The sequence below is a fragment of the Chlorocebus sabaeus genome, chromosome 12 (assembly GCF_047675955.1).
Source record: "Chlorocebus sabaeus isolate Y175 chromosome 12, mChlSab1.0.hap1, whole genome shotgun sequence".
Lineage (NCBI taxonomy): Eukaryota > Metazoa > Chordata > Mammalia > Primates > Cercopithecidae > Chlorocebus > Chlorocebus sabaeus.
The window spans coordinates 35,189,114-35,210,699 of record NC_132915.1 but is presented as its reverse complement, the minus strand read 5'-3'; the positions used below and the strand labels follow the sequence as shown (position 1 = coordinate 35,210,699).

General features: G+C 38.7%; 1 protein-coding gene across 7 annotated transcripts in view; it reads left to right on the top strand.

Annotated features, from left to right (window-relative positions):
- BRD10 (bromodomain containing 10) overlaps positions 1–21,586 on the top strand; it is a 140,950-nt gene that overhangs the window by 82,130 nt on the left and 37,234 nt on the right. For 2 of the 7 annotated variants that reach the window (XR_005240429.2, XR_012094773.1), the window contains exons 7-9: positions 1,407–1,594; positions 2,947–5,709; positions 11,599–11,941. Coding sequence is in view for 4 of the 7 variants with exons in the window: in XM_007969314.3 (XP_007967505.3) it covers positions 1,407–1,594; positions 2,947–6,569 (3,811 nt within the window). In the remaining 3 variants the exon portion in view is untranslated. Of the gene's footprint in view, positions 1–1,406; positions 1,595–2,946; positions 7,226–7,665; positions 11,387–11,598; positions 18,737–21,586 lie in introns of those variants that run through there. The other 5 variants (XM_007969314.3, XM_007969313.3, XR_012094772.1 and 2 more) reach the window with 4 other exon arrangements.

Below are 21,586 nucleotides of genomic sequence, written 5' to 3'. Positions count from 1 at the left end.
AGGAAATAGAGAACATATGTTCATATTTCTTTTTTGAATAAACAACACTAAGGGTGAAAGTTGAGGATAGGGTAGAAAACTTCGTTGAAAACAAAAGGAATAATAAAGGATCTCTAAAATACTAGATGTTTCCATCTCTAGTTTCTCAGAAATAAAGCTGTTATGTTTTTATATGAAAAGGATCTCTGTGAAAGATTACTTTTCAGCTTTGTTTTCCTAGGCTTAATTTTTAAAAATATTTCTATTAAGACTGAAGGGTTTAGATACAATTACTCCCAGGATTAAGTGGTAGATTTGTTACTCTCTGTATAGTAGTCGCAAAAATAGATACTGGTGCTTAGAATTTCTGGCTTAAACTTTTTTAAATGACCTTTTAAGATGTGTTATAGTCAGTAATTTTAAGACTCTCTAATCTGTCAGTGCAGCTAGAAAAAAAATTATTGTTGTCTCATTTAATTGGTCTAACAGCAATCTTTATAAAGATGATCAGGCCAGACACCGTGGCTCACGCCTGTAATACCAGCAATTTGGGAGGCCAAGGCAGGTGGATCACGAGGTCAGGAGATCGAGACCATCTGGCTAATATGGTGAAACCCTGTCTCTATTAAAAATACAAAAAATTAGCTGGGCGTGGTGGTGGGCACCTGTAGTCCCAGGTACTCTGGAGGCTGACACAGGAGAATGGCATGAACCTGGGAGGCGGAGCTTGCAGTGAGCCGAGATTGAGCCACTGCACTCCAGCCCGGGCAACAGAGCGAGACTCTGTCTCAAATTAAAAAAAAAGAAAAAAAAAAGAAAAGATCAGATGGTATGTTCAAATCTGTATTCTGAAATTTGCAGGTGTGTGTGTGTGTGTGTGTGTGTGTGTGTGTATATTTTTTTTTTTTTTTGAGATGGATTCTCGCTGTGTCACCCAGGCTGGAGTGCAGTGGCATGATCTTGGCTTACTGCAACCTCTACCTCCCGGGTTCAAGCAGTTCTCGTCCCTCAGCCTCCCGAATAGCTGGGATTACAGGTGCCTACCACCACGCCCGGCTAATTTTTGTATTTTTAGTAGAGACAGAGCTTCACCATGTCGGCCAGGCTGATCTCAATTCCTGGGCTCAAGAGATCCGCCTACCTTGGCCTCCCAAAGTGGTGGGATTACAGGCATGAGCCATCATGCCTGGCCAGTTACATATAATTTTTTAAGTTTCAAGTTTCTTACGCTTGTACCATAGGTTCTGTCTTCCTGAGCATTGGCAAGACTGAACTAAGCATTTTAGACACACTTTAAGATTAAAGCATAATTTCTAATGACTTAATAAAAAATATTTCCATATGTAGTTTAAAATGTTAAAAGTTAGTTTAGATTTCAAGAATTTAATACATATGTATTATTTGTTATGTTGGGCATTTTATTTCAGGAGCCGCCTAAAGAAAGACTATGATGATTTCAGAAGACAACCTGATCATGATAAATTTACTAGAGAACTATGGACTACTGATGAAGGTGAAGGAGATCTTGGAAAAGACTCTCCTAAGGGAGAAATCAGTAAGTCTATTGACTTAACAGAACCTCTGGATATCCTGGAGAAAGATCACTTTGATTCAGGTAAGCATTAAACCTTTTTTTTAAAATCAGCACAGAAAGCACAAAGAGAAGTTTTTGTTTGCTGTGAAGGCAAAAGATAATATGGTCAATGAAATGCATTCATTGGAGAAATCTGTTATGTTTTGAAGAAGTACTGTCCACATCCTTATAAGAAGTTTCTACTAGCCTAGGCAACAGAGCAAGACCCCATCTCAACAAAAAAATAAATAAAAATTAGCCAGGCATGGTGGTTGCATCCCTGTAGTCCCAGCTATTCAAGAGGTTGAGATAGGAGGATTGCTTGAGGCCAGGAATTCAAGGTTACAGTGAGCTGTCCACTGCTTTCTAGAGTGGGCAACAGAGCAAAATGCTGTCTCAAAAAAAACAAAAAGTTTCTTGGAGTTATTATTACATTTCTAGGAGTTTCAGGAGCCAGTGCTTCACTCCAAACTGTAGGCCTGTCATTGCCCATTACAAACCACATGCCCTTGATCTGTAATCCCTTTGAAATTGGTTCATGCTCTTCTTTTTATTAGTAGTATTTTTGAAGCATTGTATCTGAGATTTACTTTAGAAATAGAATTTGACTAGTTCTTAATATTGTGAAGATTATTTTTTGAGGAATTACCAAGGTTGATGGCCTAATGAGACCAGAATGAACACATCATTTTAATAAGGATAAAGGGCTGGATTAGATTACCTGTAATTCATTTCCATTTATCAGATTACATTATTATTATGTAAATCTAGTTTAATGACTTTCTTTGGTTATATAGAGGTTAATATGAAAGTATGTGGTTAGAAATGCATTAACCTGTTGTTTTTGATCTTTGGCAAATAAGAGTAATGTCTTATAAACCTAGTTTGACCGAATATGAACATAAATTTTTTTACTATAAGGGTGAACATCAGAAAAAGCTGGATATTTTTTGTCCTTTAGAGTCTCTAGAAATAGAATAGGTTGGAGAACCATCTCTCTATGGTATCAAAATGTTCCTAGCTAGAAAAAGAGAACTAGATTCCTTTCCAAATTAAATTCTGAGCCCTGATTGTTGACTTAGGTGTTTCTAATGAAACAGTTTTTTGCACTTACACTGGCAGAAGAATTAGCAGAATTCTTGACCAAAAATTTTAACCAAAAAAATTTTCTCAATAATAGGTTATTATTGGGCATGGTTATGATATCTAGGTTATCATGTCAAAGATGACCTTACCTTTATCTTCATCAGTGGTGCTAAGGCTTTTGAATCACCCTGCAGTAGATTTCTTAATACATTGCCAACTCAAAGATTCACTTTCTTTTTTACAGTTGATGTTGTTATTATTTAGTTGCTGTTTTTTATAAACAAAATGCCTATTTTTATAATTTTCAGATGATATGAAGTTGTCAGAAATAGATTTTCCTATGGCTCGAAGCAAGCTGTTGAAAAAGGAATTACCTTCAAAAGACTTACCGAAGACACTGCTTAAAACACTTAAACGACAGTCCAAACAGACTGGTTATGTGGATGACAGCACAAAAGAGCTTTCTCCAAGGAAGAAAGCAAAGTTAAGCACAAATGAGACAATAGTTGAGAATCTAGAAGGTGATGTGCAGATTGACTGTTTCAATGAATCAAAGCATGCAGAGCCATCATTTCCAGAGTCATTTGCCTCATTGGATTCAGTACCTGTGTGTACTCTCCAGAAAGGGACCAAACCCATTCAGGCTTTGCTCGCAAAGAATATTGGGAACAAAGTGACCTTAACAAATCAACTGCCTCCTTCCACAGGTAGAAGTGCTTCTGCTGTGGAAAAACCAGTTTTATCTCCTCCAGAAGCAAGCCCCGTAAAGCCAGCATTGACCTGCCACACCAATACAAAAGGTCCTTTACAAATGGTATACAAAATGCCCTGTGGCCAGTGGTTGCCAATAGATCTTCAAAATAGCTCTGTAAAGATTCAAATGCAGCCTGTGGTGGATCCTAAAACAGGAGAAAAAATCATGCAGCAGGTTCTTATTCTGCCTAAGAATTTTGTGATTCAGCATAAAGAAGGAAAAGCAGTTGCAAAAGAAATACCACCACTTCAACAGAAAGGTACAGAACAACATTGTTCATCTTTCGCACAGACAACAAATAGAAATTCTTCTTTAGCATCAGTTTTTGTCAACTCACCAGGAACTGTTTCTACCCAAACACCAAATACAGTTTTCAGCAAAACGATTACACCTTTATCAAATGTAACTAGTGCTAGACCACAGCCTTTGTCGCCTGTAACCTCTGTAAATAACTTATTAACACCATCAGTTAAGACTAGCCAGAGTGAGGCAGGAAAAACCAAGAATGCAGTTTTAGCAGCCACATTCTCCTTGCCCGGTGCTTCACCCACCATTTCCTCCACAGGTCAGCCTCTGTTATCAACAACACTAAATGGGTCTACAAATCCTGGTAGTTCCTTCAGCTGTTTTGCACAACAGACTGCTGATTCTTCTGAAGCAAAGCAAGAGCTGAAAACTGTGTGCATAAGAGATTCACAGTCAATTCTTGTTAGGACACGAGGTGGGAACACTGGAGTTGTAAAAGTACAGACCAACCCAGATCAAAATTCACCCAATACTGTAACTTCAAGTTCAGTTTTCACTTTTGCTCCTCAGCTTCAGGCATTTCTGGTACCAAAATCAACAACTTCTTCCTCTGCTTTTTCACCTGTAGCTGGAACAACTACTACATCTAGTCTTTCACCTTTCAGCCAAACACCGGCTTCTGTTTCCATTCCAGCTAGCTTTGCTCCATCCATGGGGAAAAATCTCAAACTTACATTAGGCTACCCCACTGGCAGTGGTGATTTGGGCCACATGATAGATAAAACTTCACACATGCCCTCTTCTCCCTTGAAGTCCTCTGTTTGTTCTAGCACTCTACTACCATCAACAACAAGTAGTTCAGTAAGTGTAATTAGCATATCAGCAGCAAATTTTGGACAAAACAATGCAAATATTATTCATACTCCAACTAAACAGCAACAAGTAGATTATATCACAAAAAGTTACCCTGTTACAAGGTCAGAAGCAACAGCAACAACAAATGGAGATGTAATCAGTGGGACTCCAGTTCAGAAACTTATGCTGGTATCAGCTCCATCTATTCTTTCTTCTGGCAATGGAACTGCAATTAATATGACACCTGCACTGACATCTACAGGTGTTTCTGCCCAGAAATTAGTTTTTATTAATGCCCCAGTTCCCAGTGGTACATCAACCCCCACTCTTGTTGCAGAATCATTAAAACAAACTCTTCCTCCTCCATTAAATAAAGCATATGTTAAGACTCCAGAGCAACCCCAGATAGTACTGATTCCATCTACAGTGGGCACACCAATAAAAATAAATTCATCACCAGCTGTGTCTCAGATAAAAGATGTGAAAATTGGACTAAACATAGGTCAAGCAATTGTAAATACTTCAGGCACTGTGCCAGCTATACCGTCAATTAACATACTACAAAATGTAACCCCAAAAGGAGAAGACAAAAGTAGCAAGGGCTATATTTTGCCATTGTCAACAAGTGGTAATTCAATTCCAGTAAGCTCAAATTTTGTGAGTCAGAATATTACCCCTGTTAATGAATCAGTGGTTTCTGCAGCAAGAGCAGTAAACATGCTTTCAGTTACCGGAGCAAATTTATCTTTGGGTTCCCTTTCAGTGACCTCAGCCTCTGCTTCAGCTGGGACACGACCTCCTGTTTTAGTCAGTGGAAATGATACCTCTTCGAGAATTATGCCTATTTTGTCAAATAGACTTTGCTCATCAAGTCTCGGAAACACTGTGGCTATATCAACTGTGAAAACAGGACACCTTGCATCATCTGTTCTGATTTCAACTACACAACCAGTAGTGTCTCCTAAATGTTTAACATCAGCTTTGCAAATTCCTGTTACGGTTGCCTTACCTGCACCTGCGACTACATCCCCCAAAATAATAAACACAGTTCCACATTCAGCAACAGTACCAGGAGCCACACGTTCTATATCTCTTTCTAAAAGACAATCTCGGACTTCGCTCCAGTTTCAGTCACCAGGGATTTCAACTACAGTGCCAACAAATGTAAACACAAATAAACCTCAAACTGAATTGTCATCCCTTTCACCAAGTCCAGGTAAAATAGTTAATATTTCCAATTTTGCTTCTCTGCCGAACCAGCAAGCTTTAGTAAAAACCCCCAGTTACAGTTCTGCTCCAGGTGGCGCTAGCATTCACACGGCTTCAGCACCATCTAATGTAACTAGTTTAGTCGGAAGTCAGTTCAGTGAACCTTGTATTCAGCAAAAAATAGTCATCAATACCAGTACACCTTTGGCACCTGGTACTCAGATTATGATTAACGGAACCCGGTTTATTGTTCCACCACAAGGTCTTGGAGCTGGCAGCCATGTTCTCCTTATATCTACTAATCCAAAATATGGAGCCCCCTTAGTTCTTAACAGCGGCCAAGGCATTCAGTCTACGCCAATAGATAACTCTACCCAGAAGATTACACTAGCGTCAAATAATTCTTTAAGTGGGCAACCTCTACAACATCCTCTAAGAAGCCCTACAAAATTTATAAACTCTTTTGGGAATGCAAGTTCTATACCCACAGTACATACATCACCACAAATCATAAACACAACTGTTAAAGTTCCTGTTCCACCTCCTGTACCAACAGTATCTCTGACTTCAGTAATTAAGTCTCCTCCAGCTACTCTTTTGGCTAAGACATCTTTGGTTTCTGCTATTTGCCCCAGTAATCCTCCACTGCCAAGTAGCACTTCAGTGTTTCATTTGGACACACCTGTCAAAAAATTGTTGGTTAGCCCAGAAGGAGCCATTTTGAATACCATAAACACTCCAGCATCTAAGATTTCTTCACTGTCTCCATCTCTCTCTCAGATTGTATCTGCCAGTCGAAATCCTGCGTCTGTCTTCCCTGCTTTTCAGTCATCGGGCTTAGAGAAGCCTGACACAGCTGCATCTTGAATTTAGACTAAAAGAGCCAGTTTTTAAATAATGGGGCATTGTTTTGACTCCCATAAACATTTTAAATGTTTATTATACTATTGAAAGCATACTATACTTAGTTGTGTGTGTGTGTGTGTGTGTGTGTTTTAATGTATCTTTTCATTAGCTTGCAACAAGGCTTTGTTTTCTTGGGGAGGGAAAAATCTGTTTCATTTCACTTGCTGTTCTGAGGAGGGTTTCGAGGTTCTGTGTTTAAAGTCAGGATTTACCTGTTTGTAGAACATAAAGTGAACAAAGTTTGAATAGTTTAGAGTAAGTTAGCCTTTTGCACATTTACATTGACATGTTTCTTCTTGAATTTGGACTGTTGCAGCATATCTATGATATGGTATTCTGTGTCATTAGTGAAATCTTATTTTTGTTTCTGTAAAAAATATATATATATTTATGCATTGTGAAAAATGCAGTCCATGATGTAAAATTGTACATATTCCAGAATCCCTAACAACCTGTACTAAATATATGTACAAAGAACTATGCTGTCTTATTTATGTTTTGTTTACATAATGTATAGTTTTTTAAGTATTTTAGTAATTTTGGACCAGTGAACTGTTAGCAACAATGCAGAAGAATCTGCATGTAATAAACTGAGTTGCTGTATTTCTTTGTTTGAATACCATTTTTAACGTGTGTTCTTGTTCCATTGAAAGAATACAGGATGTAATTGAAGATAGTCCTTTACAAGAAAGAATTAAGGGTGGGAAATCTGAATTAGGGCTAGCATTTGTACTGGCTTTCCAGCTTACAAATACTACTTTCACTTAGATCTTGTGAGTATTTCAGAAAATTCCTTTTTTTTTGACTCACTTGTTGCCCACCCTGGAGTGTAGTGGTGCAGTCTCAGCTCAGTGCAACCTCCTCCTCCTGAGCTCAAGCCATCCTCCCACCTCAGCCTCCCAAGTATTAGGTTGGTGTGTAAGTAACTGCGGTTTTTTGCCATTAGTGGCATTTTTGCCACTAATGGCAAAAAACCGCAGTTACTTTCTCACTAGCCTAATAGCTGGGACTATGGGCATGGGCCACCATGCCTGACTAATTTTTTAATTTTTTGTAGAGATGGTTTCACCATATTGCCAGGCTGGTCTTGAACTCCTAGTCTCAAAAGATCCACCTACGTTGGCCTCCCAAATGCTGGTGTTACAGGCATGAGCCATCACACCCGAGAATATGCCTTGTTTTGAATAAAAGGTAGCTTTTATCTTTATTGGATCTTTATATCCATTATCTTGAGCTACTGAATTGTATACTCATCCTTCCATTTATAATGTCGTTAAACTTCATCACATGAAGTTATTGTTGGGTGTTGAAAATAATATGGAAGCATAGGCCTAAAGATTTCCTTTGAGACGACATCAAAGTGTATTTGTTATCAAAGTGGAGAGGGTAGTGAAAATATTCCTAGAAAGTCACTAACGGCTCTCAAATACTACTCTTTATGCTCTTAAGTACTTTTCCTAGTCATGTTTATGCTCTACTCAATCACTCTCCCCATTTTTCTGTCAGTTAAGAAAGCCCTTGGGAAGTGGGTGATGTTTCAAGTATATTGCATTGCACATAGATGGTGCTCAATAAATGAATGTGTTTACCTACTCAGCTTTTAAAATGACCCAAAACTGTTTGCCTTTTGTCTCAGAAGAATTCTCTAAACCACTTTAAGAAACTAATTTACTGAATTACCTATGGCCCAACTTTAATCCCAGTGAAGGACCTAAACTAATTAACCACTGAATCTCTTTTTTTTTTTTTTTTTTTTTTTTTTTTTTGAGACAGGGTCTTCTCTCTTGTCCAGGCTGGAGTGCAGTGCTGCTATCTCAGCTCACTGCAACCTCTGCCTCCTGGATTCAAGCGATTCTCCCACCTCAGCCTCCTGAGTAACTGGGATTACAGGTGCGTGCCACCATAGCCTGGATAATTTTTGGATTTTTAGTAGAGATGGAGTTTCACCATATTGGTCAGGCTGGTCTCGAACTCCTGACCTCAGGTGATCTGCCCACCTCGGCCTCCCAAAGTGGTGGGATTACAAGTGTGAGCCACTGCACCCAGCCACTAAATCTCTTCTAACTCCTAAATCCAAAATTCTAATATGACCTTCAAAGCTCTGTGTGATCTGAAGAACTTCTGATGTGATACTGAAGTCCCCACTTAAAGTTTAAAAAGCTCTTCAGTCTGTTCCCACCTACCTCTCCAGCTTCATTTCAACCTATTCTCCCTCTTATTCACCGTACTCTAATTTTCTTTTAGTTTCTAGAAAATTCAAGACACTTCAGGGTCTTCCTAGATGTCCTCTTTGACCTAATGTTCCATTACAGGTTTTTATTACGTGTTATGTAAACTCCCTCTCCTTGTCATACCTCAGCCAACATCATTATATTGTGCAGTCACTCAGACTGAAAACAACATAGCACTTCTTCAAAACTATAATTACTTGTTTGAAATTATTTAATTTCAGGAACCTTATCAATCATCATCATCATGCCAGCATCTGGCACACTGTTTTCAATGTCTATTTGTTGAGTAGGTGAGTGACAAATCTAGATAACCTCTTATTTAAGGTCTAGTTTACTTTTTAAAACTAATGCTCCAGTTTTTAAACTAGAAATTTGATTAATGGATTTATATCTTCAAAAACCCAGATTCCTTTCCTCCAGTTTTGTAGATCATGTGGATGTCTGAGATCGTGGCTAGAGTACAAAGTTAAATTCCTGAATTCATTTTGTTTAGTGTTATTAAGGGTTCTGTAAAGGGCATCTATAAAGGCATACATGAAAAGGAAGAAATGTCACAACAGTGCCACCTGAAAAGATTTGTGGTACTGGAGGGGCGTGTTTTTATACTTAGTATTGAATTAAGCCATTTGGATATCTGTGTTCTGTATCACCTAAAATACTAAGTTAAAAGATGCTGAAATAGCCTGCCTCCTTCTGGTGTATTAGCGCTTCCCTTTCCTCTCATTTCCTATGGTTTTTCCTGCCCCCACAAAAAGTTTTTTCCTTTGTGATTAGTTTTATATACGTTTATATACACGTATATATACACATACATACACACGTGTAATATTAAATAGCTGAAGTCCTGCTCACATCCCAAGTCTCCAATTTTATTGGTGTATTTAATTAGTTGAAATAGTTTTATGATTAAAGTAGTGATAGCTAGAATATGTACACTAAAATCAGTGGAAATGTTTGCTTGATCCAGTAGATCAACTCAAATTTAGAATTTTTTAACATTAAAAGCTTGAGAAATTGGCATATTCTGAAAGAGATCTAAGAAATTTGACAGGGATTTTAGTTAGCCAAAATTACTAAAACTTAGAAATGATAGTTTACTTGAAGTCATTCCAGAAGTAGTTTTGCCATCAACTGAGCTTATTGGCTTGTTGTTACTATAATGCTATCATCTGCCCCAGTTATTCTTACACATTTATTCAGCAAGCATTTACTATCCACAGCATGGTGTTTGATGCTTAGAAAAGTTGAAGGGTATGGCATAGTTTAGAACATTCTTATAACTTGGAGTGAAAATGTGAATGTGAGAAACATAGTTAAAAATGTATGAAGCAGTATTACAGAATCAAATGATGTATGTAATCATCTTAATTACTTTAAGAATGATGTATGTAAAACATTCTTAAAGTAATTATTGAACAAATTCAAGGCATCTACCAAAGTTGTAAATGTATTCTACACACTTACTGAGAACTATATAATGTAGAAGATGTTGCAGGAACAATACAGATGAGTAGGATTCCATCCTGTCCTCAATACAAAAAATAGTAAAATAATAATAAGTTAGAGGAATAAATAACTTATTGTAAGAACTTAGCAGAGAGTTTCCAGAGAAGGTTTCATGTAAGAGGTGGCATTTGTGCTATGACTGCAAGTACGTTTACAACTGGGCCCACAAAGCCTGAGTCTAAGAAAAGCACAAGGAGCATATAGGGAACACAGCAGTTGAATTTGAATGAAATGCTGTAGGTTAAGAGGACCTATAGGGAATGATTAGAAAAATAGGCTGAGCTAGCTGATAGAGGACTGAAAAATATTCTGAAAGTATGAAGCTTTTGAGCAAAGGTAGTAATAGTCAAACATAAGATGGGGACAATTACCTTGCAGGATTGCTGTGAGATTAGATGAGATAATTTACCTAAAGTACTTAGCCTATTGCCTACCACATAGTAAATACTTAAATAGTAGCTGCCATCATTGACCTTACTAAAGACAGGGAGACCCGTCAGGATATTAGGTGGGCCAGAAAAGTGGTGTGAAGACCTGATATTTGGCATAATCAGGTATCTAGTAATGCTAGAGGTGAGACAACCTGTTGAGAAGGATAAAGAAGGTATTTTAAGGGAAAGCTTTTATTTTTGACTGCATAAAATTTAGAAATATTTAAACAGCAAATAATATCATGAACAAAGTGTTACCTCCCCTAAATCTATGAATGTAGTGCTAAACTAATAAAAATACTAATAGATTCAGTTGGAGGGTATTGTTCTTTTTTTGTTGGGTTTGGGTGAGATTCTCTCTATTAAACCTAAATTTATTGAGGTAAATACTGTTATTCACATTTCTTGTAACAGTTCGTAGCATATATAAATGACCTTTATTGATTTATTTATCTCCATGATCATACAAAATTCAATTATGGTTTATGTAATAGTGAACTATTTAATTCAGCCTAAATACAGTACTTAAATGGACCTGATTCTGAGAGTCTCATGGAATGGTCTAATAGTCAAGAATTTTATTAAAACCATCTAGATTTGTAAAACACCATCTTAGGAATTGTAATTCTTTCGAACTTGAATTTAAGCAAATGTAGCATCAACTAAGAAAAAACAATAAAACGAGATTAAATTATTAAGTAAAGAAAACACGGTCATGTGTCCTCCAGTATATAGTTAGGAGTTGGTTGCTGTAAACCTGAATCAAACCTACTGATCCAAATGTGTAAGCCCTTACAGTTTTAACCTCTCCCTTCCTTGCAGACATGATGCATGGGATCGCCTGCACATGGAACAGCAGGAACCACTTGGGAAAACCTGAAATTTAAACTGCTTTAGTCAACTTCATCTGTTGTGATCATTTTCTTTTCTTAGCTCAGTGAGCTTTCTGTTAGTGTGCCAAGCTGCCATTCAACTTCCTTGAGCATTTTTTCTCGTGGGAAATGATCAAGCTTTGATAGTAGAAAGTGCTTCTTTCCAAGACTTTCTCGAGGCCATCTTCCTGTGGGCGTCATGCTTCTGATGTTACACAGCTGATGTTTTCATATGAGCTACATTTTCAGACTACAAAGATGCTTATTCAGATGAGAGACCATTTCTTTGAACTGTAAGTGATTCATTTGATTTTCTTTTTAATAGTCCTTCTTTTTCTTCTTCAAGCCTTTTTAAGGAAACATTTAACAGCATCAGTGTGTTTCTTCAAATTGTTTTTTGATTTACAGTCTAGAAGTTCTCAATTTTCTGATTTGTCTTTGTCTGATTTCAAGTTGCCGTCACCCATGTAATTTTTGCTAAAGAAGACAGGCAAGTATATCACCTTCAATTTTAAAGGGCTCTCTTTATCATTTACAACTTCTTTATGTTTTCAAGTTGTCAAGCATTTTTTTCCTTCGTTTCTCACACTTTGTATTCCATTTCACAGCTTCTTGGGATAGCGCTTTTAGATTTTCCTAAAAATGAGTGTTTTCATCCAAACGATCCATTATTTCCTTCTGAAAGTTCTTCTGAGACACTTTGAAGATGTTTTTGGCACTGGTTACTTGAGATTGAGGGATTTCGATGCATCGTCAAGTAACTGTTGAACCATGAAATGAAAGTTTAGAGACTCCCTTCTGTTCTTTTTTTGAGAAGGCCTACAATATTCTCAAGTGACAAGTAAACCTGTCCAGATATTTACTAAATGCTAAACTTAACATTTGTAACTTCAGAGGACTGGTCTTCACTAGAGATAACTTGAAGGCTTCATTGATTTGTATAATCAGTCTAAATTTTCACTGACTTTAACCTGGGCAGAAAATCTTTTGACTAGCTCTTTTTTTCTCCTTAAAGTATGCCTGCTGTTTACTATAAAAACAATCAGAGAGACCATATCAGAATCTCACAGGGAAATGCACAGAGACTTAAGCCTTGTCTTAAGCATCAGTCACCACCACTGAGGGCTGGACAGGAAGGGGAACCCCAGGTTCTATAAAACAGTGCTCTCTAACTTTGCTCACCATACAAATAAAATACTATTATTTGTACAATGAATTTGGGCAAGTGGAAAATGCTTATTGCAGCCAGAGGAGACCAGCCGTGAGCTCTGGTCACTCTAGTCCCTACCCTGGCCTGCAGGAAGCTTAGGGAATCAAAGCAGTGCCATGCCATTACCCATTCTCAGCCCACAGGTATGTCAGGGCAAAAAGGAAGGGCACGCTGCAGTAGAGGACTCCTGTACCATGTTTATGGGTGAGGTTCATTTTCCTGAGTTCAGGTTTCCTTCAGCAACAGGGAAGCCTCATCCTATCTATCTGCAAAGGTCACGAGGATCTCCCTTCCCTGAAGGCTCCTCTCCTCATTTGTGTTAAGTCAGTCTAGGCTGTTAGAGAATACTGAAGGGTCTCAACAAATATATAAAGTAACAGCCCTGGATTTCAGTGTCAGAATGGCAATGTCTTAATATCTCATGAATTTTCTTCAAGGCCAGTTTCCCCCTCCATGTAATCCAAGTGTTCTTAGAAGGGGTAGAGTCTCCTTCACTGATGACATGGTAGAAGTCCTACCTAAGCCAATCAGACAAGAGACAGAAAGGGCATTCAAATTAGGAAGAAAGAAGACCAAATTATTCTTGTTTGCTGATGATACAATGTTACATTTAGAAAAACCTAAAGACTCCATGAAAAAACTATTCAAACTGATAAATTCATTAAAGTTGCAGGGTACAAAATCAACATAAAAAAAACAGTATCATTTCTGTATGCCAACAGGGAACAACATGAAAAAGAAATCAAGAAAGTAATCCCATTTACAATAGCTACAAGTAAAATAAAATACCTAGGAATTAAGAAGTGAAAGATCTCTACAATGAAAACTAAAACATTGAAGACAGAAATCAAAGAGAACACAGAAAAACAGAAAGATATCCATTGTTTACAGATTGGAAGACTCAATTATTGTTAAAACATCCATGCTACCCAAAGCGATCTGCAGATTCAATGCAATCCCTATCAGAGTAACAATGACATTCTTCATAGAAATGGAAAAATAATCCCAAAATTTATATAGAATCACAAAGACCCAGAATAGCCAAAAGAATAGCCCACAAAAGGACCTAGAAGCTGGGCATGGTGGCTCACGCCTGTAATCCCAGCATTTTGGGAAGCTGAGGTAGGCAGATCACTTGAGGTCAGGAGTTCAAGACCGGCCTGGCCAACATAGTGAAACCCCATCTCTACTAAAAATACAAAAGTTAGCTGGGCATGGGGGCACACACCTGTAAGCCCAGTTACTTGAGAGGCTGAGGCACAAGAATAGCTTGAACCTGGGAGGTGGAGGTTGCAGTGAGCTGAGAATGTGCCACTGCACTCTGCCTGGGCAACAGAGAGAAACAGTCTCCAAAAAAAAAAAAAGACCTAGAATTGCCAACCTAAGCAAAAAGAACAAAACTGGAAAGATCATATTATGTGACTTCAAATTATACTACAAAGTTACAGTAACCAAAACCTCATGGTACTGACATTAAAGAAAAAGAAAAAGACACATAGACCAATGAAACACAATAGAGAACTCAGAAACAAATCCATATATTACAGTGAGCTCATTTCAACAAAGGTGCCAAGAACATACATTGGGAAAAGGACAGTCTCTTAAAAAAATGGTGCTGGAAAAACTGGATACCTATATGCAGAAGAATGAAACAAGACCCCTATCTCTTGCCATATAGAAAAATCAAGTAAAAATGGATTAAAGACTTAAATTTAAGACTTCAAATTATGAAACTGCTGAAAGAAAACATTGGAGAAACTCTCTAGGACATTGGAGTGGGCGAAGATTTCTTGATTAATACCCTACAAAGCACAGGCATCCAAAGCCAAAATGAACAAATAGGATCACATCAAGTTAAGAAGCTTCTGCACAGCAAAGGAAACAATCAACAAAGTGAAGAGACAACCCACAGAATGGGAGAAAATAGTGGCAAACTACCCATCTGACAAGGGATTAATAACCAGAATATGTAAGGAGCTCTCAGTGATAATGTAATAACCCAGGCTTCTTGCATCATGTGACCTTCCATCCTTAACACATGGCTCCCAGGGTTGCCCTGCAATTGGTTTCCAATCCAAGGAGTCATCTTCAGAGGTGTGGATGCCTCTGTGAAGTGGGGAATAAGTCTTTCTGAATCTGGCACCTTCTATTCCTTTCAAAAATATCTCACTTTTCTCATTTCTTTCTGGCAGACTCAGCCCAAGTCTCTGTGTCCATCACCTGGGAGACTGTCTGAGGAACTCTGTGAAGAAAGTCTTTTCCACAGAGAAATGAGAGCACCCTCAGTGAGTGACAGTCTGGGGGTTTTGGAGGGATGTAGGGTTCAAGCCACAGGCTCCTCAGTGTACAGGATTGAGATTCAGCAGAGACCTCGTGGTGAGGGGAGGAGGTACCCAAATGCCTGATGAAGTTTCCTTTGTTTAGAATTCATTTATTTGTTTGAAGTGGGAGAGGTGGAAGCCTTATTTTAAGTGTTAAGACTTGACAGTATCAGAAGAGTGGGGAAATATTTTAGTATTTTGTTAAATGTTGTTTTTTTCGATGTGTGTAATACGTCTCTTTATCCTGTGTTTTCTTTTTCCCTTTTGGTGAAATTTTGTCTTTAGTAGAAAATGATACAGTTATGTTACACTAGTGTTTCTGATGACACAAGATGATTTTTAGGTGGTTTACTGACTCACCGTTAAATAACAATGAATCATATAGTGAGAAAGTAATTTCTTTAAAACTCTTGTAAGCCTTCTGAGTATGTCAAAGACAGCCTTTACCTTTTCTCTGATCCTTGTTAATCTCTGTTTGACAAAGAGAGCAGGTCTCAGGTTCATAGCCTTCTGTGACCGTTAGTATTTTCTTAGGTTAAAAAAAATTACTTTCTGTCCATTCTCAGATCTCAACCCCCGTGCTGGGAGATCCACTGCTCTCTTCAAAGCTGTCAGACAGGGGCATTTACCTCTCCCGAGGTTTCTGCTGCTTTTTGTTTAGCTATGCCCTGTCCCCAGAGGAGGAGTCTACAGAGGCAGGCCAGCCTCCTTCAGCTGTGGTGGGCTCCACCCAATTCAAGCTTCCCGGTGGCTTTGTTTACCTACTTAAGCCTCAGCAATGGCGGGCGCCCCTCCCCCAGCCTTGCTGCCGCCTTGCAGTTAGATCTCAGACTGCCGTGCTAGCAATGAGGGAGGCTCCGTGGGCGTGGGACCCTCTGGGCCAGGTGTGGGATATAATCTTCCGGTGTGCCATTTACTAAGACCCTTGGTAAAGCGCAGTATTAGGGTGGGAGCTACCTGATTTTCCACGTGTTGTGTGTCTCAATTTCCTTTGGCTAGGAAAAGGAATTCCCTTCCCCCTTGCGCTTTCCAGGTGAGGCGATGCCTCACCCTGCTTCAGCTCTCACTGGTCGGGCTGCACCCACAGACCAGCACCAACTGTCCGACACGCCCCAGTGAGATGAACCTGGTACCTCAGTTGAAAATGCAGAATTCACCCATCTTCTGTGTCGCTGACACTGGGAACTGGAGGCTGGAGCTGTTCCTATTTGGCCATCTCAGACACCCACACCAAAACCCCATCAATACATCACCATCATAAAAGACCAAAGGCAGATAAAACCACAAAGATAGGGGAAAAGCAGTGCAGAAAAGCTGGAAATACAAAAAATCAGAGCATATCTTCCCCTCCAAAGGAACACAGCTCATCACCAGCAACGGAACAAAGCTGGATGGAGAATGACTTTAACGAGTTGAGAGAAGAAGGCTTCAGTTGATCAAACTTCTCAGAGCTGAAAGAGGAACTATGTAACCAGCGCAAAGAAACTACAAACCTTGAAGAAAGAATGGATGAATGGATAACTAGAATAATCAATGCAGAGAAGACCTTAAAAGAACTGGTAGAGATGAATACCATAACACGAGAACTACGTGACAAATGCACAAGTTTCAGTAACCGACTTGATCAACTGGAAGAAAGAGTATCAGCGATTGAAGATCAAATGAATGAAATGAAGCAAGAAGAGAAGTGTAGAGAAAAAAGAGTAAAAAGACATGAACAAAGCCTCCAAGAAATATGGGATTATGTGAAAAGACCAAATCTACGTCTGATTGGCGTGCCTGAAAGTGACGGGGAAAATGAAACCAAGTTGGAAAACACTCTGCAGGATATCATCCAGTAGAACTTCCCCAACCTAGTAAGGCAGGCCAACATTCAAATTCAGGAAATACAGAGAATGCCACAAAGATACTCCTCGAGAAGGGCAACTCCAAGACACATAATTGTCAGATTCACCAAAGTTGAAATGAAGGAAAAAATGTTAAGGGCAGCCAGAGAGAAAGGTCAGGTTACACACAAAGGGAAGCCCATCAGACTAACAGGAGATCTCTTGGCAGAAACTCTACAAGCCGGAAGAGAGTGGGGGCCAATATTCAACATTCTTACAGAATTTTCAACCCAGAATTTCATATTCAGCCAAACTTAAGTTTTACTAGTGAAGGAGAAATAAAATCCTTTACAGACAGGCAAATGCTTAGAGATTTTGTCACCACCAGGCCTGCCCTACAAGAGCTCCTGAAGGAAGCACTAAACATGGAAAGGAACAACAGGTACCAGCCATTGCAAAAACATGCCAAATTGTAAAGACCATCGATGCTAGGAAGAAACTGCATCAACTAACGAGCAAAATAACCAGCTAATATCATAATGACAGGATTCAATTCACATGTAACAATATTAACCTTAAATGTAAATGGACTAAATGGTCCAATTAAAAGACAAAGACTGGCAAATTGGATAAAGAGTCAAGACCCATCAGTTTTCTGTATTCAGGAGACCCATCTCACATGCAGACACACACATAGGCTCAAAATAAAGGGATGGAGGAAGATCTACCAAGCAAATGGAGAACAAAAAAAAGCAGGGGTTGCAATCCTAGTCTCTGATAAAACAGACTTTAAACCATCAAAGATCAAAAGAGACAAAGGCCATTACATAATGGTAAAGGGAACAATTCATCAGGAAGAGCTAACTGTCCTAAATATATATGCACCTAATACAGGAGCACCCAGATTCATAAAGCAAGTCCTTAGAGACTCACAAAGAGACTTAGACTCCCATACAATAATAATGGGAGACTTGAACACCCCACTGTCAACATTAGACAGATCAACGAGACAGAAAGTCAAAAAGGATATCCAGAAATTGAACTCAACTCTGCACCAAGCAGACCTAATAGACATCTACAGAACTCTCCGCCCCATATCAACAGAATATACATTCTTCTCAGCACCACATCACACTTATTCCAAAATTGACCACATAGTTGGAAGTAAAGCACTCCTCAGCAAATGTAAAAGAACAGAAATTATAACAAACTGTCTCTCAGACCACACTGCAATCAAACTAGAACTCAGGACTAAGAAACTCAATCAAAACCGCTCAACTACATGGAAACTGAACAACCTGCTCCTGAATGACTACTGGGTACATAATGAAATGAAGGCAGAAATAAAGATGTTCTTTGAAACCAATGAGAACAAAGATACAACATACCAGAATCTCTGGGACACATTTAAAGCAGTGTGTAGAGGGAAATTTATAGCACTAAATGACCACAAGAGAAAGCAGGAAAGATCTAAAATTGACACCCTAGCATCACAATTAAAAGAACTAGAGAAGCAAGAGCAAACACATTCAAAAGCTAGCAGAAGGCAAGAAATAACTAAGATCAGAGCAGAACTGAAGGAGATAGACACAGAAAAAGCCCTCCAAAAAAATCAGTGAATCCAGGAGCTGTTTTTTTGAGAAGATCAACAAAATTGATAGACCGCTAGCAAGACTAAGAAGAAAAGAGAGAAGAATCAAATAGACGCAATAAAAAGTGATAAAGGGGATATCACCACTGACCCCACAGAAATACAAACTACCATCAGAGAATAATATAAACACTTCTATGCAAATAAACTAGAAAACCTAGAAGAAATGGATAATTTCCTGGACACTCACACTCTCCCAAGACTAAACCAGGAAGAAGCTGAATCCCTGAATAGACCAATAGCAGGCTCTGAAATTGAGGCAGTAATTAATAGCCTACCAACCAAAAAAAGTCCAGGACTAGACAGATTCACAGCCGAATTCTACCAGAGGTACAAGGAGGAGTTGGTACCATTCCTACTGAAACTATTTCAATCAATAGAAAAAGAGGGAATCCTCCCTAACTCATTTTACAAGGCCAACAACATCCTGATACCAAAGCCTGACAGAGATACAACAAAAAAAGAGAATATTAGACCAATATCCCTGATGAACATTGATGCAAAAAATCCTCAATAAAATACTGGCAAACCGAATCCAGCAGCACATCAAAAAGCTTATCCACCATGATCAAGTGGGCTTCATCCCTGGGATGCAAGGCTGGTTCAACATTCGCAAATCAATAAACATCATCCAGCATATAAACAGAACCAAAGACAAAAGCGCATGATTATCTCAATAGATGCAGAAAAGGTCTTTGACAAAATTCAACAGCCCTTCATGCTAAACACTCTCAATAAATTCGGTATTGATGGAACGTATCTCAACATAATAAGAGCTATTTACGACAAACCCACAGCCAATATCATACTGAATGGGCAAAAACTGGAAGCATTCCCTTTGAAAAGTGGCACAAGACAGGGATGCCCTCTCTCACCACTCCTATTCAACATAGTATTGGAAGTTCTGGCTAGGACAATCAGGCAAGAGAAAGAAATAAAGGGTATTCAGTTAGGAAAAGAAGAAGTCAAATTGTCCCTGTTTGCAGATGACATGATTGTATATTTAGAAAACCTCATTGTCTCAGCCCAAAATCTCCTTAAGCTGATAAGCAACTTCAGCAAAGTCTCAGGATACAAAATCAATGTGCAAAAATCACAAGCATTCTTATGTACCAGTAACAGACAAACAGAGAGCCAAATCATGACTGAACTCCCATTCACAATAGCTTCAAAGAGAATAAAATACTTAGGAATCCAACTTACAAGGGATGTAAAGGACCTCTTCAAGGAGAACTACAAACCACTGCTCAGTGAAATAAAAGAGAACACAAACAAATGGAAGAATATACCATGCTCATGGATAGGAAGAATCAATATTGTGAAAATGGCCATACTTCCCAAGGTAATTTATAGATTCAATGCCATCCCCATTAAGCTACCAATGACTTTCTTCACAGAATTGGAAAAAAACTGCTTTAAAGTTCATATGGAACCAAAAAAGACCCCGCATTGCCAAGACAATCCTAAGCCAAAAGAACAAAGCTGGAGGCATCAGGCTACCTGACTTCAAACTATACTACAAGGCTACAGTAACCAAAACAGCATTGTACTGGTACCAAAACAGAGATATAAACCAATGGAATAGAACAGAGCCCTCAGAAATAATACCACACATGTACAGCCATCTGATCTTTGACGAACCTGTCAAAAACAAGAAATGGGGAAAGGATTCCCTATTTAATAAATGGTGCTGGGAAAATTGGCTAGCCATAAGTAGAAAGCTGAAACTGGATCCTTTGCTTACTCCTTATATGAAAGTTAATGGGTGCAGCACACCAACATGGCACATGTATACGTATGTAACAAACCTGCATGTTGTGCACATGTACCCCAGAACTTAAAGTATAATTTTAAAAAAATTACTTTCATTATCTTCATTTTTATAGTTATCCTCTACTATGGAAAATGATACTGGTTTTCCACTTAGGATGGCAATAGAAATTAAAGCCAAAAAAAAGTTTAAACGAGCTGCCTGAAAGATAAATATTAGATAAATAATAGTGTAGGTGATATGTTGATGTGGCCAAAGGAAAACAAATTGCAATGTTGCTACGCAAATAATGACACCATTCCAGAATATCTGATCCTTTATGATTTCTTCTGCCCATTCTCGTGAGAGGGATTTGGGAACCCAAGAGAGCTAAATTGCCATAGGTACATTTAAGGCAGTACATAGTAGCTTTTACTTATTTAAATCCTTCTACCAATTTCTGGTTTAATAGAAAATACTTGTCATTAGTTAGGATAGCATTGAGCCTTGAAGTGAAATGTAATTAGACTGCATTATATGTCTTACCTATGATACAGGGTCTGGCCAGGTGTGGTGGCTCATGCCTGTAATCCCTGCACTTTGGGAGGCTGAGGTGGGCGGATCACCTGAGGTCAGGAGTTTGAGACCAGCCTGACCAACATGCAGAAACCCCATCTCTACTTAAAATACAAAATTAGCCGGGCATGGTGGCGCATGCCTGTAATCCCAGCTACTCGGGAGGCTAAGACAGAAGAATTGCTTGAACCTGGGAGGCGGAGGTTACGGTGAGCCAAGATCGCGCCGTTGCACTCCAGCCTGGGCAACAAGAGCAAAACTCCCTCCCACTACGCAAAAAGAAAGCTGTAGGATCTTTACAATATATTATTATAGTGTAATAGAATTTTAGAGCACAAAGAGACATTGCTGACATGTTCTTGATCAGATAAATAGGCCAATCAGCTCTTTGTCTTAAACCTATAGAAGTATCCTTTGTGAGCACCCCATAGTAAAGACTCACCTGGAACAATTCTGTGTACAGTTCATGTTGGTCAAGGTTTCAAAACCTGACTAGTTTGTTGTTAGCCAAATTTCAAGTAAAGAGAAATGGGATGGCCCAGGAATACCCACTTGAATTCTATCTCTCAGAAAATAACACCATGGATTTACTAACATTACCTCT